Here is a 24,783-nt window from a genome sequence, read left to right on the forward strand (position 1 = left end):
CTTTTATGAATAGCAGAAATAATCTCGAGACTAGATGAGAAACATGACACAAGAAAAATAGTGTACTATCTACACGACAATTGGGTAAATTTTTTCTCTCAGTTTAAATGGATCACATATTTCACAAGCTTACATGGAAATTGTATGTATCTCAGATAGTTTTTTTCTTTTTTTATACGAAAAAAAAAAAACAATAATAATAATCATAATAGTAAATAAAAAAATATATTATACTTTTAACAATGAATAAAATTAAATAAAGCTCATAATCGTAAGCTTGTGATGTTTGTATATATAAATTTACTCAACGGGATTTAGTTTGTCAGAAAAGAATAAAATTTTCTCGTAATCAGCAATAAGCGAATTACCAAGTCCTCATACTTCTTATGACTTTTACTGTTAAATTTTCAACTTTCTGTTATAATGTTTGTATATATATATATATATATACATATATAAATATATAGGTGTATATACCGACAATGCGTACAACAAAGGAAACAAAGCAAAAAGTTTTAACGACTTTAAGGTACGAAAGTAACTTCTGTTCACTCTTTTCTCTTTTGCTTGTAAAATCTCTTTAGAAGTATGGAAAAGATGAAAAGAAAATATATATATATTTGTAAAAAAAGGTTAAAATAGTTGTAGTGAGCTTGAGAAAAGTATCGTTCAGAAGTTAAGTCCAGCAGCAGCAGCAGCAGCAGGTGCGAATTGACTTCCGTTTTCTTACTGTTTTAACGTCTTACAATAATACTTGACCTCTTTTGTCATAATTTATACTTTATTTCGTAAAAAAATAAAGCTAAAGTATGGTTTGTAATTTATCAGACTGACAGAATAAATAAGCCGCGATTGTTGACCTCAGCGCGGGCTTATTCGCTTTTAAAGTTCACTACTCTTGTGTGGAAGATGACGAGAATAAGTAAAGAGAGCATAGAGGAAAAAAAAGAGGAAGCGTTGAGATGATACTTGGAGATTGAAAAAAAAAAAAAAAAAATACAAGCGGTTCGAGTAGAACAGCCTATTGTGTTTTTTTGCTTTCAGAGTGTGCTTAAGAGATACAACTCTTGGGAATTCCGCAAGCTTAAAGCGACTCTCGCATTTTTAAAAAAATTCTTCGTTAAGTGCCAAACTGTATTGTAAAGTAGAACAAAGTACATGCTGAAATAGATGCTAAAAATCACAGCTAAAATTTTTTTATTCACTTTTTTTCGCCCTCGGGATATTGAAAAATTTCGTTGTTTTGTTCCTGAAATTGTACCAATCCAGATGGATTTTTTCCTCGAGTAAGAAACAATATTGGTATAGATAAAATTTTAAATATACAATACCTTGAATTCTTTTTCGTATATTTATGGTAATTTTATTTCAATGTAAATATCCAAAATTTAATATTTGTTTTTAATGATGAAAAAAAATTTTTTTAAATATACATTTTTTATCATCGTAATATAGACGGATGGAAAGATTATTAATTTTGTAACGCCTCTCTAGTACGCCGCGTAATCTCCCGCGAGATGAAGATTCTGCCGGAAATATATATATTTTATAAATGTATATGACAGATATTACATATTTTCAGAGCAGAAATATCTATTTAATTATTTCCTACGTGAAATATTGCCAAAACTTTAAAAGTTTACTAATACATTTAATTTTTTATTGCTCGAGTCAACTGAATGCTGGATTCTCGATTTTTAACTTGCGGCGAAATTTCAAGTATTGCTTAAAGTTCGTAATCAATAAAAATTGTAAGAAAAAAAATTTCATAACGTAGTTATCGTACAATCTGTTGACAACTAACGACATAAGTAAAAGCATAAAAAGTAAATACTGTACTGCGGGCTTAAAGTCTAGAGTTCAAGAGGACAAGTTTTTTCAGGGCTTTAGTGAGTAGAAAATGTTCAGATACCGGAAACTGTTGGAGTTGGTAGTCGAGTGGTTCGTTGATCGAGTGAAAAAGTATTCCAACTGATGTCAAGCTGTACAGACAAGATGAGAAAATGTGTGGTGACTATAAGCTGAGACGAATGTCGTACAGGAAGAGTGTCGCTCGTAAAATTGTATCCCTCGAGGCAAGCTCAGGATGATCGATGTCTCGTTTTAAACCTTCCATTCCATTTCTATCTGTTCGACGTCGTCCACATCTCAAATATTTTTCCACCATATACCATATTCGACATTGTAGTAGTTTGGTCGTAGATATCTCGACATATATGTACCTAAAAATGCATATCAATGTAATATGTATAAAACGTTGTGAAGCATCACGTCCACACGTTTCGTGTACGTGCGTGTAGTGCACTCTGTCACGCGATCAAAAAGTTAAGTATTTTATGAATAATAAACTCTATTATTATACATATATATAATAAAGGCGTTGCCATGGTACAGAGTAGTCGAATCTTGTATTAAATCGGAACTTGGATTAGAAATTGACGTTTCGTTGTGCAACAATGTCAATTGTTATTTTGTTGTGACATATGTCAAATACAAATTTCAAGTTACAAGTCTCGAGCGTCACTCAACTAAATACACTCTCCATAAACCACCATATCCATCATTTAAATTACATATCACAGTGATCGATCATTAGGTATAGCACGTTTAATACTCTCTCGTGGCCTTTTATTTACAACGCTAGACAACCCAACACTCATATCCACATCCATATCCACACCCACAAGTCAACAATTAATTCTACTGATGAGATATCCGCTCGAGAGGCAAACTAACTCTCGAGTGCATTCAAATGAGCAGTATGCGCTTCAACTTTAGATGTTTGTCAATTGTCATTTATTAATTGCCACCTGATACACTATACGAATACATTAGCTAGGAAACAATTATCAAGAAACAGAGATTCGTTAATTGGATTTTCGATATCAAGTCTTCGAAATTTTTGCACGTCAGACATTCAGGAATTTATTCACCTTGTATTACTTTATTTTTTTGTCATCGGTGTAGATTTCTTCACTCTCGATTTAAGTGTCTATTCTTCTATTTTCTCGTATTACGCGACGTGACTTTTAAAGGTTTCGGTTCTTAGTAAGCTAAGAACGGGATTAAAAATGGCTTCGTTTACACTGTAATCAATCATTGAATTTATAAAATAATTTACGATAACTAGAATTTGACATTAAACACACTGAAATTCCATTAACAGAGGTATATATTTATTGTGCTGGTTAGTCAAACAGAATCTGAGGGCCTGAATATTGAAAGCATTACCCGCATTATCGTAATATCTTCTCTAGTTCCCTGGTCTAGTGATCTGAGTCAAGAGATAACGAGACTATTTGCTGGATTACCGGTCCATTGATCATTGATTTTGGTGTAAGCTCGGCCGCGAGATTAATATCGTTAGGTTTATCATTAGAATTAACCGTATCGAATCATCACTTGTGCAGAAACCAACAGATTATCATGTGCATCCCTTTAAATAATTCATTGAATTAGTTTTATCACATCCGTAAACCCTCAGAGACATAATTTATTTTATCAGATATATACTTTCTTTATTACATTATCGAGAGAAAAAAAATTGCAGAGTCACGCAACATCTCACATCAATCCGTTATATTTGATTATACAATCCCATATTTTTGTTACCGGGCGCTTTTTTTTTTTTCTTTTTTTCGAACCCCAATGGAATCGATTACTCATACAACTTCATTTTAAAATTCAACCTATCACTCACAATATTTTCTACCAATATATTTTTCCGCATTAAAAAAAAAAAGGAGTGTTATATTTACGAAAAATAAAACTTTAAAGTTTGTTCATTAAAGAAAAATAAAAAAATTCGAATTAAAATTTTTTATCTTGTCCCGCATGTCTCGTTTTATTTACGAACCAATGTAACATTTTACGACACCTCGTTTCCTCTGAAAGACCTTTTCTCTTCAGCAAACTCGTCCATACATATACGAGCGTGTTATACTACTCTAGAGACCGAGGAGTCTAAGACATTTTCTCTGGCAATTTGCACCTTGCCCTCAGTAGTACATGATAAAGATATAGATATAGATAGATGTATAAACCGAGTTTGACTCTGAAACTCTGAAACTCAGACTTATTGTATTATATATACGTACACATTTAACACTACTACACATATATAAGCAAAGTCTTAGTCTCTCTTATTCTACTCTTAAAGCTTAGATCAATTGAAGCTTTAGGAACTCACGAGAATAGCAACTCAGATAGTAGAAATACCGTACCAGAGTTACTGCATCTTTCAAAGTAATACCCTGGGGGTAAACGTCTTGACCGTTGTATCAAGCTTCTGAGAAAATACAATCGATACTCTTGTTCGCTGCGGTTTGTTTGTTTCCTCACCAGACAAAGGCTATCCACAAATTTATCCCCCACAGCAATTACAATTGTCGTTATTTTATCAATCAATTTATACAAACAGTATATATGTATATATTGTTTTTACCCATAGAATAAGACACATATACACAGAGAGATTTGTATACATTGTATCCGTATTTAAATGTCTGTATAAGCAATTGATTAATCGGTTGAGGTGTGCGAAGAGATTGCATTCCCATTGGGATTCCAAAGGCATTGGTGATGTCTCAACACACAGCAGTATTACCATTTGGTCCATGTCATGTTACGTTGAATGATCATTGTTCTCCGGGTACTCCTCACGACTGAGCTTACCGTGTCCCGACGTAGTACTTGCCTGGCATATCCTCATGATAGATAGCAGTCCACTGGCAACCTGGCTTGCTTGTCGTAGCTTCCACAGAGCCCTACATACGGACACAACTCATCTATAGAACATGGACACTACATCAGTGTGCATTGGCTATCTCGCTTGAACTCCTTCCAATTCAGTTTATGGCGTGAATCGCATTCACTCTTGTTCATCATCAGCCATCCGCCATCCACCATCATCCAACCATCAGCAATCTATTCGCCGTTATATATATTATCCGGGAATGAACATTTATCGTGCTTACCCGGGTGACGCTCTCATCGATTGGTCAAACATCCAATTACTCGTTCGTTTACTCTTTTTTATTATGTACATATATTTTTTTTTTTACATCCTATGAGAAAATTTTCTGGCTGAGCGAGGATAGTAAACCGTTGGTACTTTGATGGTTAAATGAAATCGCCGAAGATTGCTTACCTTCGAGGATTATCTGCAGACCCTCCAACACTCGAGACTCGGGAGAAAATTCAACTTTAATGGAGATTACCGAGTTGTAATTTATTGAGGATTTTTTTTTATTACTATTTTTATTTATTTTGGTTTATTGAGGTCAAAATTGATAGCTTTGTAATTTTATTTCACAGGCTGACGTTAATTCTTACACAGCAACAGAGTTACACGTTGATGATGCAGTGGTACAACCACGAATCCGCTTATTTTATCGTTTTGTTCCCAACCCACCCACCAGTTGCTTTTTTTCGTACTCGCCAATTCAAACTCTATTTCTCATGACATATTGAATTTTTTTAAAGCATTTTTTTATTTTTCTGTCTCATTATACCGACTCACAACCACGGCCATTAATTTTTAGCTTTAACGAGTCAATTTATTATTTATTAATAAAAATATTGAATTTATTTATTTTTCAAAGGCACAATGGAACCAATATTGGCGATGGAAGACTCCTTCTTCTCAAGACTGGTAGTTGCAGCGTCTCACACAGCTCTATCTGGGGATTTGGCAGTGTTAATTATAAATTTATCAGCTCTAGACCACATGAAAACCACCACGAGTACTACCACGACGCAAATACCGGAAATTTCAACAGTTGGCAAGACAAGTACGAGAACAAGGACGAAAATTACAACGACAACGACAACAGAGGAGGCTGATATTATTATGGAGCAAGAAGAGGAAGACGATAATGATGATTATGATTCTTGGCAACCGCAACCCGAATATGATCCTTTTGTTTTACGGTAATTCAATTTAATTACAAACTCAATTAATTTTCCATTTAAACTCTTCATAGTTATTTTCAATAATAATATTTGGTAACGCTCTTGTTATTCGTATATTGTCTCTTAAATAAATATCAAGTATTAAAAATATACATATATATTATATAATATACGCTTTTGTATGTTTGATATAATTTTCAATCAAAACTATTAATTAAATAAATTATTTAATTACCAGAGTCATGCGCTTGGATGGATTTTCATCAGAATTAATTGGTGAAGTACCAATTGAGACTTCTACATCAGTCGCTAATATTTCACTCTCAATTCCCTGTGGGTTTTTTTCACGTGGCGGTGCATACTCATTACAATTGCAGCGTAAATCAGTACCACCAAGTGATAAATTTATGGATACAAATGGTGTTCAGGTATTGCTAATAAAATATCATCATCAATGAAATAATTCAAATAACAAATAAATAAATTTAAAGATGAGGACAACGTTGGACGTGAGATGGCCAACACCGTCGCTGACTTTAGAGCCCCAGCATTTTAATACCTATCCAGACCAACCAGTTCTTGCGACACTCGAGTATACAGGAGTGTCATGCTCGCCCGCAAAAGGGATACCCGAAGACATGTACTCGCTCCAACTTATCTACTGCGGTGCGAGTGTATTGTCATGTGATCCGCGGAATAAAACCAACATACAGGTAAACCAATGCCTCGAGCATGAAACTGGACAGAATAGTGATCGATACTTACAACTCATTTATTTCATGAAAATTTCGACAACTATTTTAAATAAAGTTTCGCTCTAAAGTAACCAAAAGCTCATGCAAAATGAATTAAGTTGGTTCATTTAATATTTATATCCTAACCTGATTTACGTACAAACAAACAGACCAACAGACCAACGGAAACACAAAAATTAAGGATTTAATTTTTAAAAAATTTATCTCACATTAAATTGGTAGAAAAATATATTTAAAATAAAATAAATGTGAATTTATTTAACAGATGCTTTATTCAGAAGAGATAACAGGATTTCCATTACAAAAAATCCTAAACCTACGTTGTGAATTTTTCGGCCTCGCTGGACACTATGCTTTGAGATTGAAACCGTCTGACGTTAATTCAACAGCACCAACTACTAGTGCATACATTAAAGTTTGTTTTAATTTTTTATCTAAAAACTTTATCTATCCTTTTAGCTCTTTCTACCTCAACTCCGCTAGCTTTAAAATATATTTTTAATTCCGTCCACTCAAATACCTCGACATTTATTCAATTTAAATTGTTTACAGGTAGAAGTTTCCAACCAGTATGTATTCAATGTTCACGCTCGTTCAGTTTATCCCTGTGACGGAAGTTCCGGAGGTCTGTCGGTCCTCTTCGAGTACCCATCCTGTCGTCTTCAAGGTGACCGTGTACGTGTTTACGGTCGTCTGAGAGCTGACGTTGCCTCGCTAGCCCCACCTTCGACTCTTCACTACGTCGCTGAATTAAAAGCACCACCTGGTAAACACACACTCACCTTTGACTGTGAAATATTTACTGAAAAATTCGTCGAGTATTGCTTCGTATACGTCAGTCAAGCTATCAACAGTGCTATGGCTGAAGTTAGAGTCGATTGCATTCCCACGTTTCCCATTCAAGGTAAATTGCTTAAAGTTTACTACTCTTCACTACTCTCTTTCATTACTTTTTTAATTGCAAATCTTTTACTCAATTTTCCCTTTACTACCAATAAAAAAAAAATTTCTACCAACAACTGAATAAAATTTCATTTATTAATCGAAAATTTTCACATGTATATATATAAATGTTTAAAACTTTAACATTTATACAAACGAGCATCTCATTTGAATTCACTCAGTAAAAGCAATATCGTTGAATCTAACTCTCTCTTTTACTACTCACTAGGTTTTATCAAACAAGAAATACGACGAGAATGAACGTAAAGCGAGAAGTATATATATAAATATATAAAAGAAACTACTTTACGTCACTTAGATAAATACGTTTTAAAGAGTAGTGAAACAAATAAATATAAAACCGACAAAGAAAGACTGAAATAACAACCGAGTCAGTCATTAAGCTACAAGAGTACTCTATAAAAAATTCATTATTTTAGTTTCAGCCTTTTTTTTTTTTTTTTTTTTTTTTTTTTTTTTTTTTTTGTTATTATATTACTTTCATTTTTTATTAGTCATTTAGTTTAAAAGTTCCATCACAACTCAAGTACTTAACTTTATTGTTATTACTATTTTTAGCAGTACATTTTTTAATATTCAGTTAATCCAAGTTTAATATACATCCGAGCGGCATAGTCACTATACACTGTGAGATTGTGAAAATAGTTTATAGTTTTTGATGAAACACCGATTGGCTATCGAACTTTGTGCATTTATCAAGAGCCGCGATCGTTGACCTAAAATTAATCCTCAAGGGAGGCTCAGCACTTCATCTTGATTTATACTACTCGTCAGTCTCCATATAATAGACTGCAGATTCTTAATGAGAGACTTAATTACGGCTGAGAAGTGAGCGAAGACCTTGCTATTACTTTGCTTGTCGATTAAATCTGACACTCTGCATTGAATAATGGTCTAGGTCTAGGGCTTCTCTAAATATATATCTATATAGTATGTCTTCATTATCTTTCATTAATTAAATAAACGTGATAGCGTAATTTATTATTATATTACACAGTCAGATATTAAATATACGTATACCGATTTTTAATTAATAATTAATAATTCATTGCTAATTATTGTCCGGACTCTCGACCATAAATAATATTAATAATAATAATAATAAAAAACACAATATCAACATTGATATCATACGGATGTAATAACGCGTGGGCATTTATGATCGCGAATACATTGGAAACATATATCCTGGCAATTTAGACGCGTATAGATCGAAATAATATTTCATCACGTACGTCTGGCACATACATTAATATACATATACATACATCAATATCAATATCACACACTAGGCTATATATTGGGAGTTTATGTGCGAGGTATGATGATCGTGCCGCAGTTATACTCAGTGAGAACCACTCACAGTTCTATTCTATAAATTTAGTTTTGCGGCAGTCGAATTTAAACGACTAAATTTTCCGACGATATATCCTTGTACATCCGTACTCACCGCGGAAAATGTCCACTAAATATGTGCACCCGATATCGTAGTAGTGTAGACCATACAGTACTGTAATAACGAGCATATAAAATAACTGAGAGAGAAAAAGAGTTATTATTTTAAGGCAAAGCTGCCTAGATATTTAAGCTCGACGTCCTTGCTCTTTTCCATTCGACTGTTAGACAAGTTAATTAATTTACTAGCTAAAGTACTTGGATAACTTTTAATTGATATACTTTGACATATAAATTATTTTAATTGTCGGTTGTTAGATAATTTAATTTTAATTTGTAATTTATATCGTTTTAATTTGTGTATTTTTAATTTTTCGCTAAGAAAATTGAAAATTTTCAAAAAAAGGAAAGTTATTGATTTCAGTCCGATTTTCGAAAATCGAATTTTCATCGAATATCGACGTTTTAAGGTCCTAGGAAGCTATTCTGACCATTTCTGGATGGACGTGCGTGTGTGTACTCTAGAGAAATCCTAGAAAAATCTTAGAGAAATTTTTTTCCTTTACTTTTTTATGTGTCGAGTTATTATAGAAGACTTGTCAATAAAATCTCGAAATCTGTTTAGATGTATTCACATCAATGCTTACGAGCTCAAAGAGCTTGAAAAAACCGGGAAGTTTTGGGGCTGGCCCGCAGGATTAGTAGATAGACAGTTTTTTTTTGTTTGTTGCTGTACCGGTTTATAGAAGAGTGTAAAATTACGAGCATAATTTAGCGAGAAAAGTTTAGTAGTCAATAGTTACGCGTCACTTCGATCACTTGTCCTCTGGTATAACTATGGAAAATCCCACAGGCAAACGCTAATGGAATTATTTCAATTTGCATACAAACCGAGTGTATAGCGACGAGTTGAATGAGTTTTACTCCCTTCGCTCACACCTAAACGACCGAGATGACATTCTAGATAAACTATTTTTTATTTTACCTATTTATTGTAGTTTATTTTTTTTTTTTTTTACATTATCATTTTCCTCTAGAGTAGTCAGCCGTGAAAAACATAACAGTAAAAATGTATCTGCATATATTTTAACTACTTTGAAGTAAAGTATTTATAAATGGCGCGTATAGTTACTAAAAGCTCATTTTTTATGCCGTATTTAAATTTCCATATCTTAAACTGTTAAAAAATATTGAAAAAAAATCATTTTTTCACTTTTCACTGAAAGTAGAATTTTTTATTGGAAAAAAAAAAATAACAAACGACATAATGACTAAAAAAAACATTATAAATTTATAAAACCAATGTAAAGAGTGAAGCATTCAATAATAGATGAATTTAAGGAGCTGCTGTGTATAATAGAGAGTAAGGAAGATTTAAAAAAGTTTAAGGATAAAAAGTATCTCGTATCGTGGCTCAGTGGGCGAAAAAGCTCTGTGCAGTACTAACTCTTAAAGATCCTTTTTATAAAGCACGTTTCATTCACTGGAAAACGATCCCGCGAGTCCATTTCAACGTTCATCAAGCTAAAGGACGTACGGATCGTCGAATGTGCCAGTAGTAATGTATATATAAAGTCTCATTTTATGTTCTTAACATCAACCTATATCGACCTAGAACCTCCGACTAGTATTATAGAGCAAAGAGCACCGAACTTTAATATATATTTATATCTATTACTATTGGTCCGGATTATTACTGAAGATTACTCGATCGTTGGATGAAACTAGTGTGCATGGATCTCCTGGTAACTTGAGTTTCAATCGTCATGAGATTATCCCTCAACTCTATGAGTAAATCTCATTAGAGAACTCATCACCTTTTCCCGGAATATTACATGGCCGTTGAGAATTACGGATAATAAACTTCGATTATTAAACTTTTCAGCTTAAAAACCTGTTGGAATTTGAATGATATTATAATTATAATTCTTATTAGGAAAATATATAAATTTTTTAATTACAGACAGCGATGCTGGTGGATGGGGCGACTGGAGTCCATGGGGACCTTGCAGCAGCACATGTGTTGGCGGAGTCCGTAATCGCTACAGATTCTGCGACAGACCGCCACCGCGGTATGGAGCTAAATTTTGCCAAGGCAAAGCTGTAGAGTCAGAAGCTTGCGGTGGTGCCGGTGGGCTAGATCTCGAAAGCACATGGTCAGCTAGCGAGTGGGAGTGTAAACATGGGCAAGGTCTTGCTGCTGAGAGACCGGAAGTTACTGCTGAGGTAGGCACCAAGTGTCGGTGTGGGTGTGTCGTAAATTTGCGCAACGACACAATCACGAGAAAAATTTTAGCTGCAAGTACTCAGGCTTGCCCTGGGCGATCATTCTGGCTTATTCAGGTACCAATGAAAATAAATTATTTAGATGGTTATTTTTAGAGTACGGAATAAAAAGAGCTTTGAAAAAAAATAAATGAGAATTTTTTTTTAGACTGAGTCCGGGTCTGTTGTTAAACTTCACTTTGATCAAACTAAATTTCCATGTTCCGGTCAGTATGTCAGGGCACGAGATGGCGATTCTTTGAGTGCTGAGTTATTGGCAGATGTTGCCGTTGACAAAAATGCACCAGAATCGGGAACAGTTGTCTCGACGGGTCAGAGTTTACTTTTGGAATTTTTCAGTGATGAAATTGTCGTTGCCAGGACCTCATGTAGCGGCGGTTTTTTAGCACATGCCTCTATATTGCGTAAGTATATTTAATTTAATATTTTATTTATATTAAATGATATGCTTACGTAATACCAGATATAAATTTTTACGCTATTATAAACTTCAATAGCGAAATAACTTAACCGCATGAATAACTTCTAATATTATAATAATAATAATAATAATAATAATAATAATAATAATAATAATAATAATAATAATAATAATAATAATATTAAATCCTATTTACTTGAAAATCCTTTGCGAAAATGGTGTGATATTTAATACGATAATGTAATATTTACAACTGGTATAGTGAAATCTCAACCAGAAAACGCAACAGAGGATACCACGGTGGTGCTTATTGGACCAAAAGTAATGGCAGCAGCCGGAAGATGGGCATTATGGTTTTCTCCCGCCCATTTGGTAGCCGCTGCTCTACTGCTTCTCATGTTTCTCGTTTCCATATTCTTAGCATTGCAATACGCTGTGAAATACAGAAAATACCAAGTCGCCGAGGATCTGGATAGTCTGACCGACAACTCGAGTAAGTTTACCATATCATTTAAATCAACAAATCTCCATCCTAGCTCTTGTGACACTTTATTGTTTCACTCTCTCGGTCATCTCTTATTCTATTCCTGTTTCTGCTTCGGCTTGGACTTTCTCTACAACTGGTTCTATCCTCGGGTTAATTTGAATTCAACAGCATGTAGTGGTTCAATGCAAGGACTGGCACGTCGTGCAAGAGCGCTATCTTCAGCAACTCTTATCTCCGAAGTAGTATCTCTTGTAAGATTAACACGTAGAAGACCCTCAGGGCACGGGAGACTAGAAGAGACCTCTGCTGATCTTGAAGACGGCTATGAAAGTACTGAGACCCAAGCAGAGTAAGATCTCCTTCATTATCATCATTTATAACTACTTCTACCTCAACTAAACTATTTATTATTTAAACTGCAGTATGGAAGAGGAAGCCAACGCAGAAACCGGTACTTTGAAGCACAAAGACCCCCCAGAAGACATCAACGGCTCGCAAAAAACAATCGTAGCCAGTGTTAAAAGTACACCTTCCCGTCGGTCTTCATCTTCGAGCACACTGACTTCAATATCCGGCCAACCCGAGGTCAAGTACGCCCGTCCAGTTAAGTAAGTCATTCCACGATCCCGGTTTTCATTTTATTTATTTTATCAGTTACCATTTTAATGAGCTAATTATTTTAATTATTTTATATTAAATATCCCGCCATAATAACTCAATTACTTTGACAGTTATTTTAACATTATATTTTATTAATCGGATTACTATGAATAAATTAATTTATAATTATAATTATAAATTACGTTATATACGGCGTATGCTTTTTGTATCTGTTTTTAGTGCATTCCTCTCTGTTATAACAATCTTCTCCAGTATTGCCGAGCGGAATTCAAATAAAGTAATGTTCAATTGCACCGTTAAAAAACAAAATAAAAAAAACATTTTTTAGTCTTTCTCTAGTTTTTTTCATACATTTTTTTTACTAATCATTCAACCTTCAATCATCTTTATGTTCACATCTCATTCATAAAAAAAAAAAAAAATTATAAAATGGTTGGCCGCGCAGGGCAGCCTACAACTTCCCGCTGCCTTTGGCAGCTCTTGAGCTCGGAAAAAATAATTTCATGATTTTTGCAGCGGGAAGTTAAAAAAAAAAATAAATATGTATTATATATATATATGTATATATAAAAACAAACGACAAATGTGCATGGCACTCACACCACATTCCTAGATGTCAAGTACACTGTTTATTATTCAACACAAAAAGAATCTCTAGGACACCGCTTGATAGAAAAAAAAAATAATAAATATATAAAAATTAAAGGACACTGGATTTTTAGTTTTGTTCTGTCTATTATTAAATTTCTAATCATCTGAATTTTTTTATAAAAAGTTGTAGATGAGTAATCAGAGCCGATATTTTTTCAGGCTTCGCACGGCCGGGCCGATAAGTCCCGTGTCCGAGGAGGCATCGATTTCAGAAGACAGTAGACGTTGCAGCACTGAAAGTGGCTCAACCAGCGTCAATAATGTAAGCGTCTCACACCCAAAACCATCTAGAGTCCAGGCCAAGGTACACCCGTCCTCAATATTAAACGCTTTTAAATTTAATTACATATTCTCGTTATAATATCGCGGATGGGTTTCCTTAGTTGTTTTATTTTTTAAAATTATTTATGCAATAATTTTAAGACCCCGATGTCTATTAATTCAAATAAATGATAAATGTTACAAAATATTACAGGGTTTTTCACCAGCAAGCACTTCATCAAATATATCAACACTGAGATGCGGCAAAGAGACTAAGGATCGTCGAAATCGCGAGCGTCTTCTCCAAGGGCCCGGTTCAGAATTTAGTTTAGTCAATCCCGATACAGATCTTGAGTTAGATTATTATGATTACAATGTTGTAAATGCCGGTGCAGCTCCAGGTTCTTATTTAGGTATGGACCCAGCGTTTCTTGTTTGGATACCGCCATTGACGCCCGGTGAAACAGAAATACTCGAAGCCATTGAAGAGGATCATCATTACGAAGAAATACCCGATCGTCGTGAAAAGGAGTCACGTATTATGGATACCGAAGGAGCTGCCTTAACTCCTGCCGAGTATCAAAGAGCCCGCATCGCCAGACAAGACCAAAAAGACTCAGATACTGAAATTCTCGCGAGGAAATACGATCCCGGTGAGAGTAGACTTCATGATGAAATAATAATGGAATACCGGGCTAGATTACACGAAGGTATGCTACCGATTCATCGGATTCTTGAGGAGTCAAGAGTCAGAGTAAGCGAGGAATCCCTTGCGAGACATTCACACGACGATGCTCCTCACATTGACATTATTCCCAACCGGCTGGTTACTGAAACTGATAAACGTTTTTCTAAAGATACCACCACGTCTGCTATTGCTACTCCTGCTCTGGCTGCTAATGCTGATGCAAGTGGTACTGGCGGAGGAAGCGGGGGTAAATTTACACCAAAATCAAATCGCGACCGCTTAATTGAAGAACAAGAACGTTCGAGAAGCGCAAGCATACCTAGAAATAATAGATTAACTAATGATGATGATAAACGAAGAACACCGGCGTCTGTACGTAGCAGATTGCAAGAGTATATTGATAGTAGCGCTAATCAATCCAAATACAATCAATTGTCTCCGGAGACTACGAGGAGTTGCGGAGAGTTATCGAAAGACCAGAGAAAAAAATACCACGAAACAAATCAATCACTAACGATTAAGGATAATAAAAATACTTTTAGTAAAATAAATAACGACCGTCACCGCGAGGTATCAAAAAATGATGAATCAAAAGATGATTTTATTTTACCTAAACCAAAGACACCGCTGATAAATACCAGAAGGTATAAAGATTGCGCGGATTTAAATTTAGTTATGGAAAGCAAAGGTAAAATATTAGGAAATGTTGAAAATATACCGATGAAAGAATTTACGCGTAGTAGAAATGATTCACCGGCACGAGTTCATAAATCTAAAGAGACTGATAATGATATTAATAATATTGTATTAGTTGAAAAAAAAATATGTCAAATACAGAGTCCAGATTATGGAGTCGAGATGGATATTAGGGATGAAATTTCACGTGATTCAATTTATGATTTAATTGGTGAAGATGAGGGTGAATTTAAATTTGCTGATGATGATGAGGACGAGTATGTTGACAACAAAATAACAGCATAATTATTTTATTTTATTGGGAGTTAATAAAATTAACGATAAATAAAATAAATATAATTTTATGTACAGAATGTGAATGATAGATTGTGATTGATGGTGATAGATTATTAAATCTAGCTGAAAGTACAAGTACTGGATAATGTGATGATGATTGATAGGATGTCAAGTTTAAAGTTTATCTGAAGAATCGATATTAACCATTTTAAATAAAATAAATAAATCGCCGATGATAATTTTTGTAATCTATATAATCAATTGCGCCTCATTCGATAATCATGTAGCGAAAAAAAAAATTAAATTTTAAAATGTACAACAATCAAATATTGGCTGTAATATATAAATGTAAAAAATTTTTAAATTTATTTCAGTAGTCTAGAGTCTAGACTAATTAAATAATGAGTCCAATTAATTATAGATCTTACTACAGGATATTTCATATCAACCTTGGGAGTGATATCCAAAAAAACTATAAAAAAATGCTACAATTATTTTAATTAATGAAAAATAAATATGATTAAAGTATATTTAATATCAAAGACTGTATTTTTCGATTTAAATTTCGAGATTTTACTTACAATTAGAGAAAAAAAAAATTGATAGATAAAATAAATAGAAAAGAATGAGGCGTGACAACTCTTTTTTCATTAAAATGTGAGATTAAACTATAAGATAAATAAATAACGAATTTATTTGTCGCTTTATAAAAATATAAATAATTTTATATTTTATGTTTATCAACTCATCAATCATAAATATTGAATTTATTATTATTATTTAATATATAAGACCAAAAATATATAAATAACCACGTGTAATAGCTTAGATTTCATATTATTAAACCGATAACTTGAAATAAATTCAGAGAGCGCAATTTATAAATAATAATTAAGAGATGAGCGTTATTGTACCATATAAATGTATTTACTTATGACTCTGTATTTTTTTCTAGTCAATTGTTTATTGTATAAAGTAAAACTTATTAAATTTCGATAAGTACAGGACAGCAAAGCTGGATCATCTTATCGATATTACACTTTTATATTATTTTAATTATTTAATTTATTATTATTTTTTACATCTCGCGTACTTGAGGAATAAATTCAAACGTGATTGACTGATATTAAGTAATTATTTAGCAATTAATAAATTATATTATAATTAAATTAAACGCTCAATTATTATTTGTTAATAATTTAATTGCATTTTTGAAAATTGCCTACAGCTTATAAATTTGTAAAATTTATTTCTAACAAACAATTGATTGATTAAAAAGTCGTGACGTTTTTACCATTAATTTATTTAATTAATTAACTAATTAAAATTTATTACTGCAATTATTTTACTGTCAGCAATTTTCAAAGCCAATTCTTGATTTTTAAATTAAAACCGGCTTAATATTTTTTATAATTACGCCTTGATTGCAATAATTTAGTTTGTAGTTGTTGATTAATAAAAATATATACTATAATTTTTTTTATTAATACTAAAATAAGTGGACAAATAAATAATTTAAAAAAAAGAACAAAACAATGATTTATTAATTAAAAATAATATATTAATTACAAATATTACTTTTTTTAATCAAATTTTATGTTACTGTCAGAAAAAATACATTATTTTTAACAATTCAAGTACAATCTATCATATTATATATTAATATATGAGAAGAAAAATGCAGTAGGCACATAGGTTTTATCGTCATGTTGTGCGATTAATTTGTTTTTAATTAATTTGGCTTTTGAATTTCAAATTTCATCATCTGAATATTAACATTCACATTTTCCACATCATTCGTGATAAAATTAGCACAATGATTTGATTATATATTTTTTAAATTAATTTGGCGATATTATTATTTTTAAGAGAAGATATTTTGTTATTTAATTATTGATAAGTAACACAGATATTATTTTTTGAGATGTTTTTATGAGTATAATGTTTTCTCAACCCATTCTTCCAACGTAAATGTCGCTGAGTTAGTATGATGTGGATCGCGTTCTTGAAATATGTCTGCAACACAAAGCAGCGTTGGATTTATTAATGACTTTGTTAAAAAATTACAACAATGATAATTGTAAAAGCTGGTAAATGATCAATTAATTAATTAACAGTAATAACAATGAAAATAGAGTAGAGTAGAGTAATAAATTATTGAACATCAAATAGATCATCTTCAAGAGTTTGTCGATTCTCACCAATCATTGTTTTCAATCTAACCGCACACATAATATAATCATCAAATGTTACTTTCCCATCTTTGGTACCATATCTGTGTACCAAAATATTGAGAATATGATTATTTAATTTGTATCCTGCGCTATTGAGTGCTTGTCTCAATTCAAACGCGCTTAAGTAACCGGTGCCATCTCTGTCATAAAGACGGAATACAGCCTGTAATTAATAATTTATAATTACTCACTAAATAAATATTCATAAAAAAAAAAAAAAAAAAATCCACAAAACACAAGTCCCAGCAAAATAATAAAATCTGATTATTTATATTTTATGCAAACAGTAGACTTTAATTAAAACAACGACAAAAAAATTTATGAATTATTTAAAAAATCCGTTGCCTTGTGTACGAGAATTATAAATATTAATTATTTTATTAAATTACCCTCCAACTTTTGATATCATTCCACAAGGTTTTAAATTCTTCGAATCCAAGTTTCCCTGAATGATCAGTGTCCATCATAGCGACCATGCTTCTGCATACGTCTTTACTAAATCCTTCATTATGCATTTCTATAAATAAAATTATTTATTTAGTAATTACTTAAAATTATTTAATAAAAAAAAAATTGCTTATGTAGTTACACATTATTTACGAAGTTATATATTAATTTATTAGTAAAAGCACTAGACAATCTAGACTTAGTGAAGATGGATTGATGACACATGATTCTAGTCTTACCTACGGGCTTACTATATTGTTGGTCATTGCAAACAACACTACACAGCAGAGAGATGATTGTGTCCAACAAAGAGCCTTCTTGATTCGGCTCTGTATGAGCTTCACTGTGATGAGAAGACAGTGGTAGCTCTACCATTGTAATAACACACACTGTCTGTTAGCTTTATTTGAATCAATATGCCGTAATTTATTTATTTAAACGTAAAACTATCACTGTCATTGAACATTACTTATAATAAATTACCCCAATTATTTAATGGAGAATTTTATTATTATTATATTTATATTAATAGTTTTTAACGCAATGGCATGATAGTAAAATTACCTTTTAATGATTAATGAAGCGGTAGCTTTGAGTAAAAAAAGCGCAAGAAATTTTTAAAATAGAAAATAAAGATTAGTGCGAGTTTAAAAATTAGCCCAAAGCCTTCTAAGGACATAAGCTTTTAATTTAAAAATAAAATAATAAATTGATACCTTTTCTCATGGCGTAATCCAAAATTTCTTTCAATTCCTCCCAGTCAACTTCCATGTCATCGCCCGCGAGTTTTCTAAAGAATTCGCGCACTTTTTCCTCATTACTGCGGTCGGGTTCTGGTTGTTCGCGTACCTGAATAATAAATTTAATTATATTAAATTACAATATTAATTTCAAAGACTAATTATAATTATAAATTCCATTATAAAAAAATTAATCATGTTAAGTGCTCAGTAACTTACTTCGTCGCCTTTATCATCTTCTTTATTAAGCTGATTAATTATCTGAAGCAAGCGTGATAAACATGCGGCGCGTTAGAGCATTCAAACCCAAGGGAAGTAAAAATATTGTTAGTTTGCTTTTATTTGTTAATTATTAGTATTATTATTTATTGTGGAAAAAACTAACGCGTCTCAATTTATTGTAACGATGTGTTAACCTTGATGGCTTTTAAATTATCATGCTAAGCCCTAAGGCTGTCAGTGCTCCGATATGACGTAGTTTATAAATGACTAAGCGTATAGATTATTATCGTGATTCATCATCACGGCGATCGAACATTAATCTTATAACCACGAGGTATAATATAATTAATTACGTGTTTTAGTATACATACCCTGTCATCTACCTCTCCGATACCAACAGACTCGTCGTTTTCCCTGAAATTAAATTATTATTAATAAAAAAATTTTTTTAATTAAAGTAATTAATTAATTAGTCAATAACTTACTCCATATTGTTTTTATTTTCGGAAAATATACGCAGTAAAAATTCACCCTCTTCATTTGGATCAAAAGTACTGGGTACAATACAGTAACTACCTGGAGGTAATTTAAAACGGCATGTCACCTCACGTAAATTAATAAAAGAGGGTGATCTGGCAACGGAGGCATTATATTTAAAGAAATTTATATCAAGTGGTTTGGGTAATCGATCGGGATTTTCAAGATGGTAAATAGCAAAACCAATGGTCAAACAATCCGCTCCCATTCGCTTCTGAGCACGTCGATTTTTTTGCATCAGAGCTACGATGACTGTACACTTATCGTCACCCTCGTCGGGATACTCGAGAGTGATACGATACTGCGGGTTGTGATAGAATGTTTCCAAAAAATTTCTGCAGCCTCCTGCAGTGACTCCGCGTACCCATTCGCCTTCAAAGACACTCGTCTCCCATTTTTTTTTTCCGGCACTTAGATCGTCTTCCGTCAGCGAATCAGGGTTCAAGTTACAGATCTCGAGATTTGTAAAATACTTTTTAAAATCTTGGAATGACATCCAGAATTCACCGTCAGTGTCAAATGTCAATCCAAGCTCTTCCTTCTCGTGATCTGGAATGAATCTCCATTCTGGAGACATGTCACTCCAGGGACCATTCCACTCGGCTTCATTCCCCCAGGGATTTCTCAACCGGAGCAACGGAATTTTTCCAACCTGATTCGGTGTTTCAATATTGACGTACTTGACACGCGTAATACTGTAAGCGTGTCCTCGAATAAGACCTTGAGGTGTTTCTGCTTCAAGAACATTAGGGTCTGGCTCAATCGAGCATCCCAACATTGAATTTCTCTCGTAAGCTTTTATTAAAATACTAAACAAATTTGGTGGTGTTTCGTCCATCTGATACATCTCAGTAACTCCGCCAGTGAAATCTTCCATAGCTTCGCAAGCTGTTCCTCCCTTCAAAGCCTCATAAGAACCATGAAGTTTAGCATAAGCTTTTTCTAATAATGCACTCCAGAATTCACTTTTCTCAGCAGAGTTTAGGAACATCAGCTGCCCGTGGTAAGTTGGCAAACGGTCGTCGATCACCACATCGACCCAACGTCCATACTGCCAAAATCTAAAACAAGAAAATCATCAATACACTTGTTAATTAATTTTAAAAAAAATTTAATTACCTGAAGTGAAATATTCCAGCGTAATTATCATCAAAACCCTGATCTTCAGGTACTACTTGAAAAAATAAATTTGGATGCATTGTGAGATTAGCAACTGCCGCAAGCAACCAACAGTCACCAAGTTCTCCCTGTTGAACATCGAATCTTGAAAATCCTTCAACAAATAACTGGGGATTGTCTGCTATTTCCTAAAATAAATTTAAAAAGTTAAATTACCAACAAAAATTACTCCAACCCTAAATCCAAAGTGGACTTACCATCGGCCTTCGCCATTCGATGTATCGATCAGGTCTTTTCGAAAAAAATAATGACGAATCTACAGCCGGGAACTCTGGATCCTCGAACAAAACTCCCCGCGACAAACATTCTTGTCTCAGTTGATTGAAATCTTGAATAGATCCTTGAGATCTGAACCCAGATCCTCTTTCTCCCAACTGTGAAACAAAATTCCACTCAATCAATCACTTTCTACAATTAATAATTAGCAAAAAAAAATAAACTATTCATCATCAGATAATTATTACATTATAAACTGACTTTCCGATATAATTTTTGGAAGTTTTAACAGGACTATCATTATAACTAATTGTTTTTTTAACAGAACTAGTTGACGTAAATGAATTATTTTTCTCTCTGTCATCAGATTTACCAGTAAAATATTTCTCATAACGCGTGTTTATATTAAACGTTTGAAACGTATATTTTTTGTTACTCATATTTATTTATTTACTTTAAATAGTAAATAAAAAATTTTTTACAAACATTAATATTTTTTATTCTTGGTCTGATTGCATCAAGTGCATAGAACATACTAAGCTTATTTGCAAGTTTTTATCAGTAAAAGGATGTTTATATACTTGATAATAATAAATATATATGAACCCGGATAAAAAATTGACCACAATCATCTTGAAACTAGTCTATTTACTTAATTAATTTTAATAATTATCAGATTAATTGTAAATAAATACAATGAGTATAAATGTAGTGGACACGCGACAATTTTTTAATTACATATAAAAAGATAAATAATTATAATAAGAGAATTAACAAAATGCATTTAATGAATTTTCAAATGTCTAATCATACATTTTTTTAATTTTTTTTTTGTAAACATTTTAATTTATTATTTAAAAATTTTTAAAATTAACAGACGTCCGCTAACTTTACTATCATTATAATTTTAAATTTATCTGATGTCTGCTGCATTCACATTGTAATAAACAATGTTCTAAACAAATTTATTACTATTAAATAATTAAATTTTAATAAAATAAATGAATATAAATAATATAAAAAAATATGTATACATAAATAATTAAATAAACAATTACCTGACGTTAAAATTTCAATTTGACAGATAAAAAGTGAGGTTAAGTTTTGTTTAAAATAAAAATTAATTATTACAGGTGTAATTAATTAATAAGTGTGTAAAATAATAAATAATGATTAAAAAAAAATATAAATAATAATAATGATATGGTAGCAGCGATTAAAAATCAATAGTTATGACAATAAATTATTTGACAGCTGCGGAATTATCAATGAATTTTATTATTATTATGATAAATATGTAAGTCTTAATCAAACAAATCCATCAGAATGATATCATACCACTTTGATATTAAACAATGAAGGTAATACACGTTTTACTTCGCAGACTGTTTTTACAAAAATATCATTTCCAGGCTCTGTCGCTTCTTTGCTCCAGCCATAACCACAAGATTGCGGGTAACTTCCATAGAATCCACTCATTTTTATATATTTTCAAAATTTACGGCTTCAATGCACTTTCTCTTGTCAATTATTGATACCACGTGATAACTGATTGTCAAAATAATTATTTTCACAGGAATTATTGATTTATCATGAACCTTTACGTTCAAAGGAATTCGCTTGAATGCCGATGTCGGATGAATTTAATTGTAGGAATGGTTGGATACTAATATATACAGAGAGAATGTATGTGATGGAATCATTTATTGGGCTCGTCAGAGTAAAGGTGTTTATATTTACTTTTTTTTTAATTCCCGTTAATCTTACACTGACTTCATCTATCTGATTTCATCGTAATTTAAAATAATAATCAAATAAATTTATAATCCCATGATTATTTATATATATTTTAATTTTTCAAATAATAATTTAATTTATACTAGACAATAAAAAGTGATCTCGCGTTGATAGACTCAAGGTCATATTTAAAAAAAAAATTTATTGCTTGATGTATTTTATTTGCTATTATTATTATTATTTTTTTTTTTTTTTTAAATAATTCAAATTTCAAAATCAATTGGGTTCAATTTAAAAATAAATATTTGATTGTTGACTTAAATATTTATAACTTATGACAATTAGATGATCGTGACCTGAGTGCAAACTAATTGATTGCATGTTTAGCGTACACAATAAATTTTTTTTTTCTCGAGCATAAATTTAATAGGATAAAATACTCACTTGAACTTTTTGGATGGTCTTTTTTGCAAATTCTGGTTCAGAAACAACAGACATATTCCACCCGTAACTATTCATTTCTATAAATGATTTATTTGTCTTAGCTGGACTTAAATACTAGGTGGTAATTATTATCAGGATCAAGGTCGCGGTGCACGATAAATGATAAAACATAAAGACTATTTTTGTGGGTCACTAATGACAGTAATTACTTGACGTTGACGTACAAGTAGACAAGGAAACTGATGCAGTTGATTTACTTTTAGTCAATACGGTGCGGACTTTTTTTTTCTTTGTAATGTACTGGTTGCGAATTAAATTAAATTTCTGTAGTATCATAAACAAGAGTAATTGGAAAATAAAGGAAACGGCTAGTGAGTTCAGCTGATAAAAGTTTCCTTAATAAATGTAAATTTGTTTTTACGAGAGTAATAAATTTATATTGAAAGCAAGTACGGATGCAGTTAAATTAAATTTAAGAAGCACGGAAGTAAAGCATTTAGTAGTGATATTGTCGGGTCGACAGCTGCCAGTGTACTGAGGATATTGGAGCAAACGTCATTTAAATTACCACGTGAAAAACTAACCGAGTCATATCACTACCAGAGTTTATTATATTTTAAATAAGGCTCTGACTAAAAAAACTAGAGAAGGATACGAATATTCTTGAAAAAACAATTAAAATTTGCCAACAGAAACAACAAAAAAGAGGTCATATTTATATATTTATGTTAATATTCCGTGGATTATTTAACGACATCGTAAAGATTATTATTCTTACGATTTTTGCTATTGGAAGTCTCTGATAGTTTGCGGTTGCGTAGAGCCGCATAAAAAATCGATTTATATGAATTCATATTTTTATTCCATTGTCATTGTGCTGAGGAAATTTATTTATTTCACAAAAATACTTAAAATTAATTTAATAAAAAGTTATTTGATATGCGAAACCCGCGGCCTTGTTGTACAATAATTTAATGCAATTTTCCATTGGCCTTTACGTAATGGATAATGACTTTCAAGTATTTAATAATTTATATTCCCCATCAATGAACTCAAATTAAAATCTAAAATTATTATTTATTCAAAACAGTTCGTCAAACTTTTATTTATATTATTCATTGTCTGGTTTGTTTTTTTATTTTTGACAGGAGATTTTTTAAGAAAACGCTTTTATTTATGCGTTGTTGAGATGAATTATTCGAGTTGATGATACATCAAATGTACTCTTCAAAAATACTTTTAGATAGCAACATGATGTGCTGATGTAGACTAGCGTGTAATAATGTATATGTGTGTTGGTTCTTGTTTGAATAGTAGTCTATCCAGTATAACGATTTTTCGGAAGTAAAACACATGAAAGTTGCTTCGAAATAGCTCCGACTAAAAATATGAGACAGTTATCCGGGCTTGGTAAACATATACACGTTGGCTACATTCCAACATGGTTGACAAAAAAATTTCATTCTTCAGACAATGAAATTTTCTTTTTTGACTAAACGCGCTCATGCAAAAACACTTAAGATACGCTTTGACTTTACTTGCTGTAGATTTTTCTTCGGCTACTGGACCGAGTTCAGTAAACTTGGAACCCAATTTTTGAAAGTCATCGTACAA

General features: G+C 32.1%; 2 protein-coding genes across 5 annotated transcripts in view; one reads left to right on the forward strand and one right to left on the reverse strand.

Annotated features, from left to right (window-relative positions):
* LOC103569423 (uncharacterized) overlaps positions 1-15,943 on the forward strand; it is a 37,110-nt gene extending 21,167 nt beyond the window's left edge. The window contains exons 4-15 of the mRNA XM_014441768.2: positions 5,604-5,931; positions 6,152-6,341; positions 6,405-6,626; positions 6,934-7,083; positions 7,221-7,572; positions 10,990-11,369; positions 11,461-11,716; positions 11,996-12,226; positions 12,389-12,569; positions 12,643-12,828; positions 13,652-13,754; positions 13,968-15,943. Of these exons, the coding sequence (XP_014297254.1) occupies positions 5,604-5,931; positions 6,152-6,341; positions 6,405-6,626; positions 6,934-7,083; positions 7,221-7,572; positions 10,990-11,369; positions 11,461-11,716; positions 11,996-12,226; positions 12,389-12,569; positions 12,643-12,828; positions 13,652-13,754; positions 13,968-15,422 (4,034 nt within the window). The 3' untranslated portion in view covers positions 15,423-15,943. The remainder of the gene's footprint in view (positions 1-5,603; positions 5,932-6,151; positions 6,342-6,404; positions 6,627-6,933; positions 7,084-7,220; positions 7,573-10,989; positions 11,370-11,460; positions 11,717-11,995; positions 12,227-12,388; positions 12,570-12,642; positions 12,829-13,651; positions 13,755-13,967) is intronic.
* Positions 15,944-16,924: 981 nt separating this feature from the next.
* On the reverse strand, positions 16,925-23,889 carry LOC103569420 (calpain-A). 4 transcript variants are annotated; one of them, XM_053740568.1, is made up of 11 exons: positions 22,327-22,824; positions 20,970-21,146; positions 20,713-20,900; positions 19,542-20,654; positions 19,428-19,470; positions 19,054-19,095; positions 18,811-18,943; positions 18,334-18,462; positions 18,037-18,164; positions 17,615-17,810; positions 16,925-17,429 (listed from the first exon to the last, which is right to left on the reverse strand). In XM_053740568.1, the coding sequence occupies exons 1-11, from the start codon at positions 22,465-22,467 to the stop codon at positions 17,344-17,346; spliced, it is 2,376 nt and encodes a 791-aa protein (XP_053596543.1). In that variant the 5' UTR covers positions 22,468-22,824; the 3' UTR covers positions 16,925-17,343. The 4 variants fall into 4 exon arrangements, with proteins under 4 accessions (XP_053596543.1, XP_008544932.1, XP_008544931.1 ...); XM_008546710.3 differs by lacking the exons at positions 19,054-19,095; positions 22,327-22,824 and adding an exon at positions 23,170-23,889; XM_008546709.3 differs by lacking the exon at positions 19,054-19,095 and having other exon boundaries at positions 22,327-22,820.
* Positions 23,890-24,783: the final 894 nt, after the last annotated feature.

Source organism: Microplitis demolitor, chromosome 7 (genome assembly GCF_026212275.2).
Source record: "Microplitis demolitor isolate Queensland-Clemson2020A chromosome 7, iyMicDemo2.1a, whole genome shotgun sequence".
Taxonomy (NCBI): Eukaryota; Metazoa; Arthropoda; class Insecta; order Hymenoptera; family Braconidae; genus Microplitis; species Microplitis demolitor.

Bases quoted from the DNA above. Each gene is read 5' to 3' on its own strand.
- LOC103569420 (XM_053740568.1), bottom strand. From the start codon at position 22,467: ATGAGTGGATTCTATGGAAGTTACCCGCAATCTTGTGGTTATGGCTGG. The intron at 20,655-20,712 runs GTAATTAAATTT...TTCTTGTTTTAG, and splicing joins GCTGGAATATTTCACTTCAG to ATTTTGGCAGTATGGACGTT. The intron at 18,463-18,810 runs GTATCAATTTAT...TTACAATGGTAG, and splicing joins GGATTACGCCATGAGAAAAG to AGCTACCACTGTCTTCTCAT.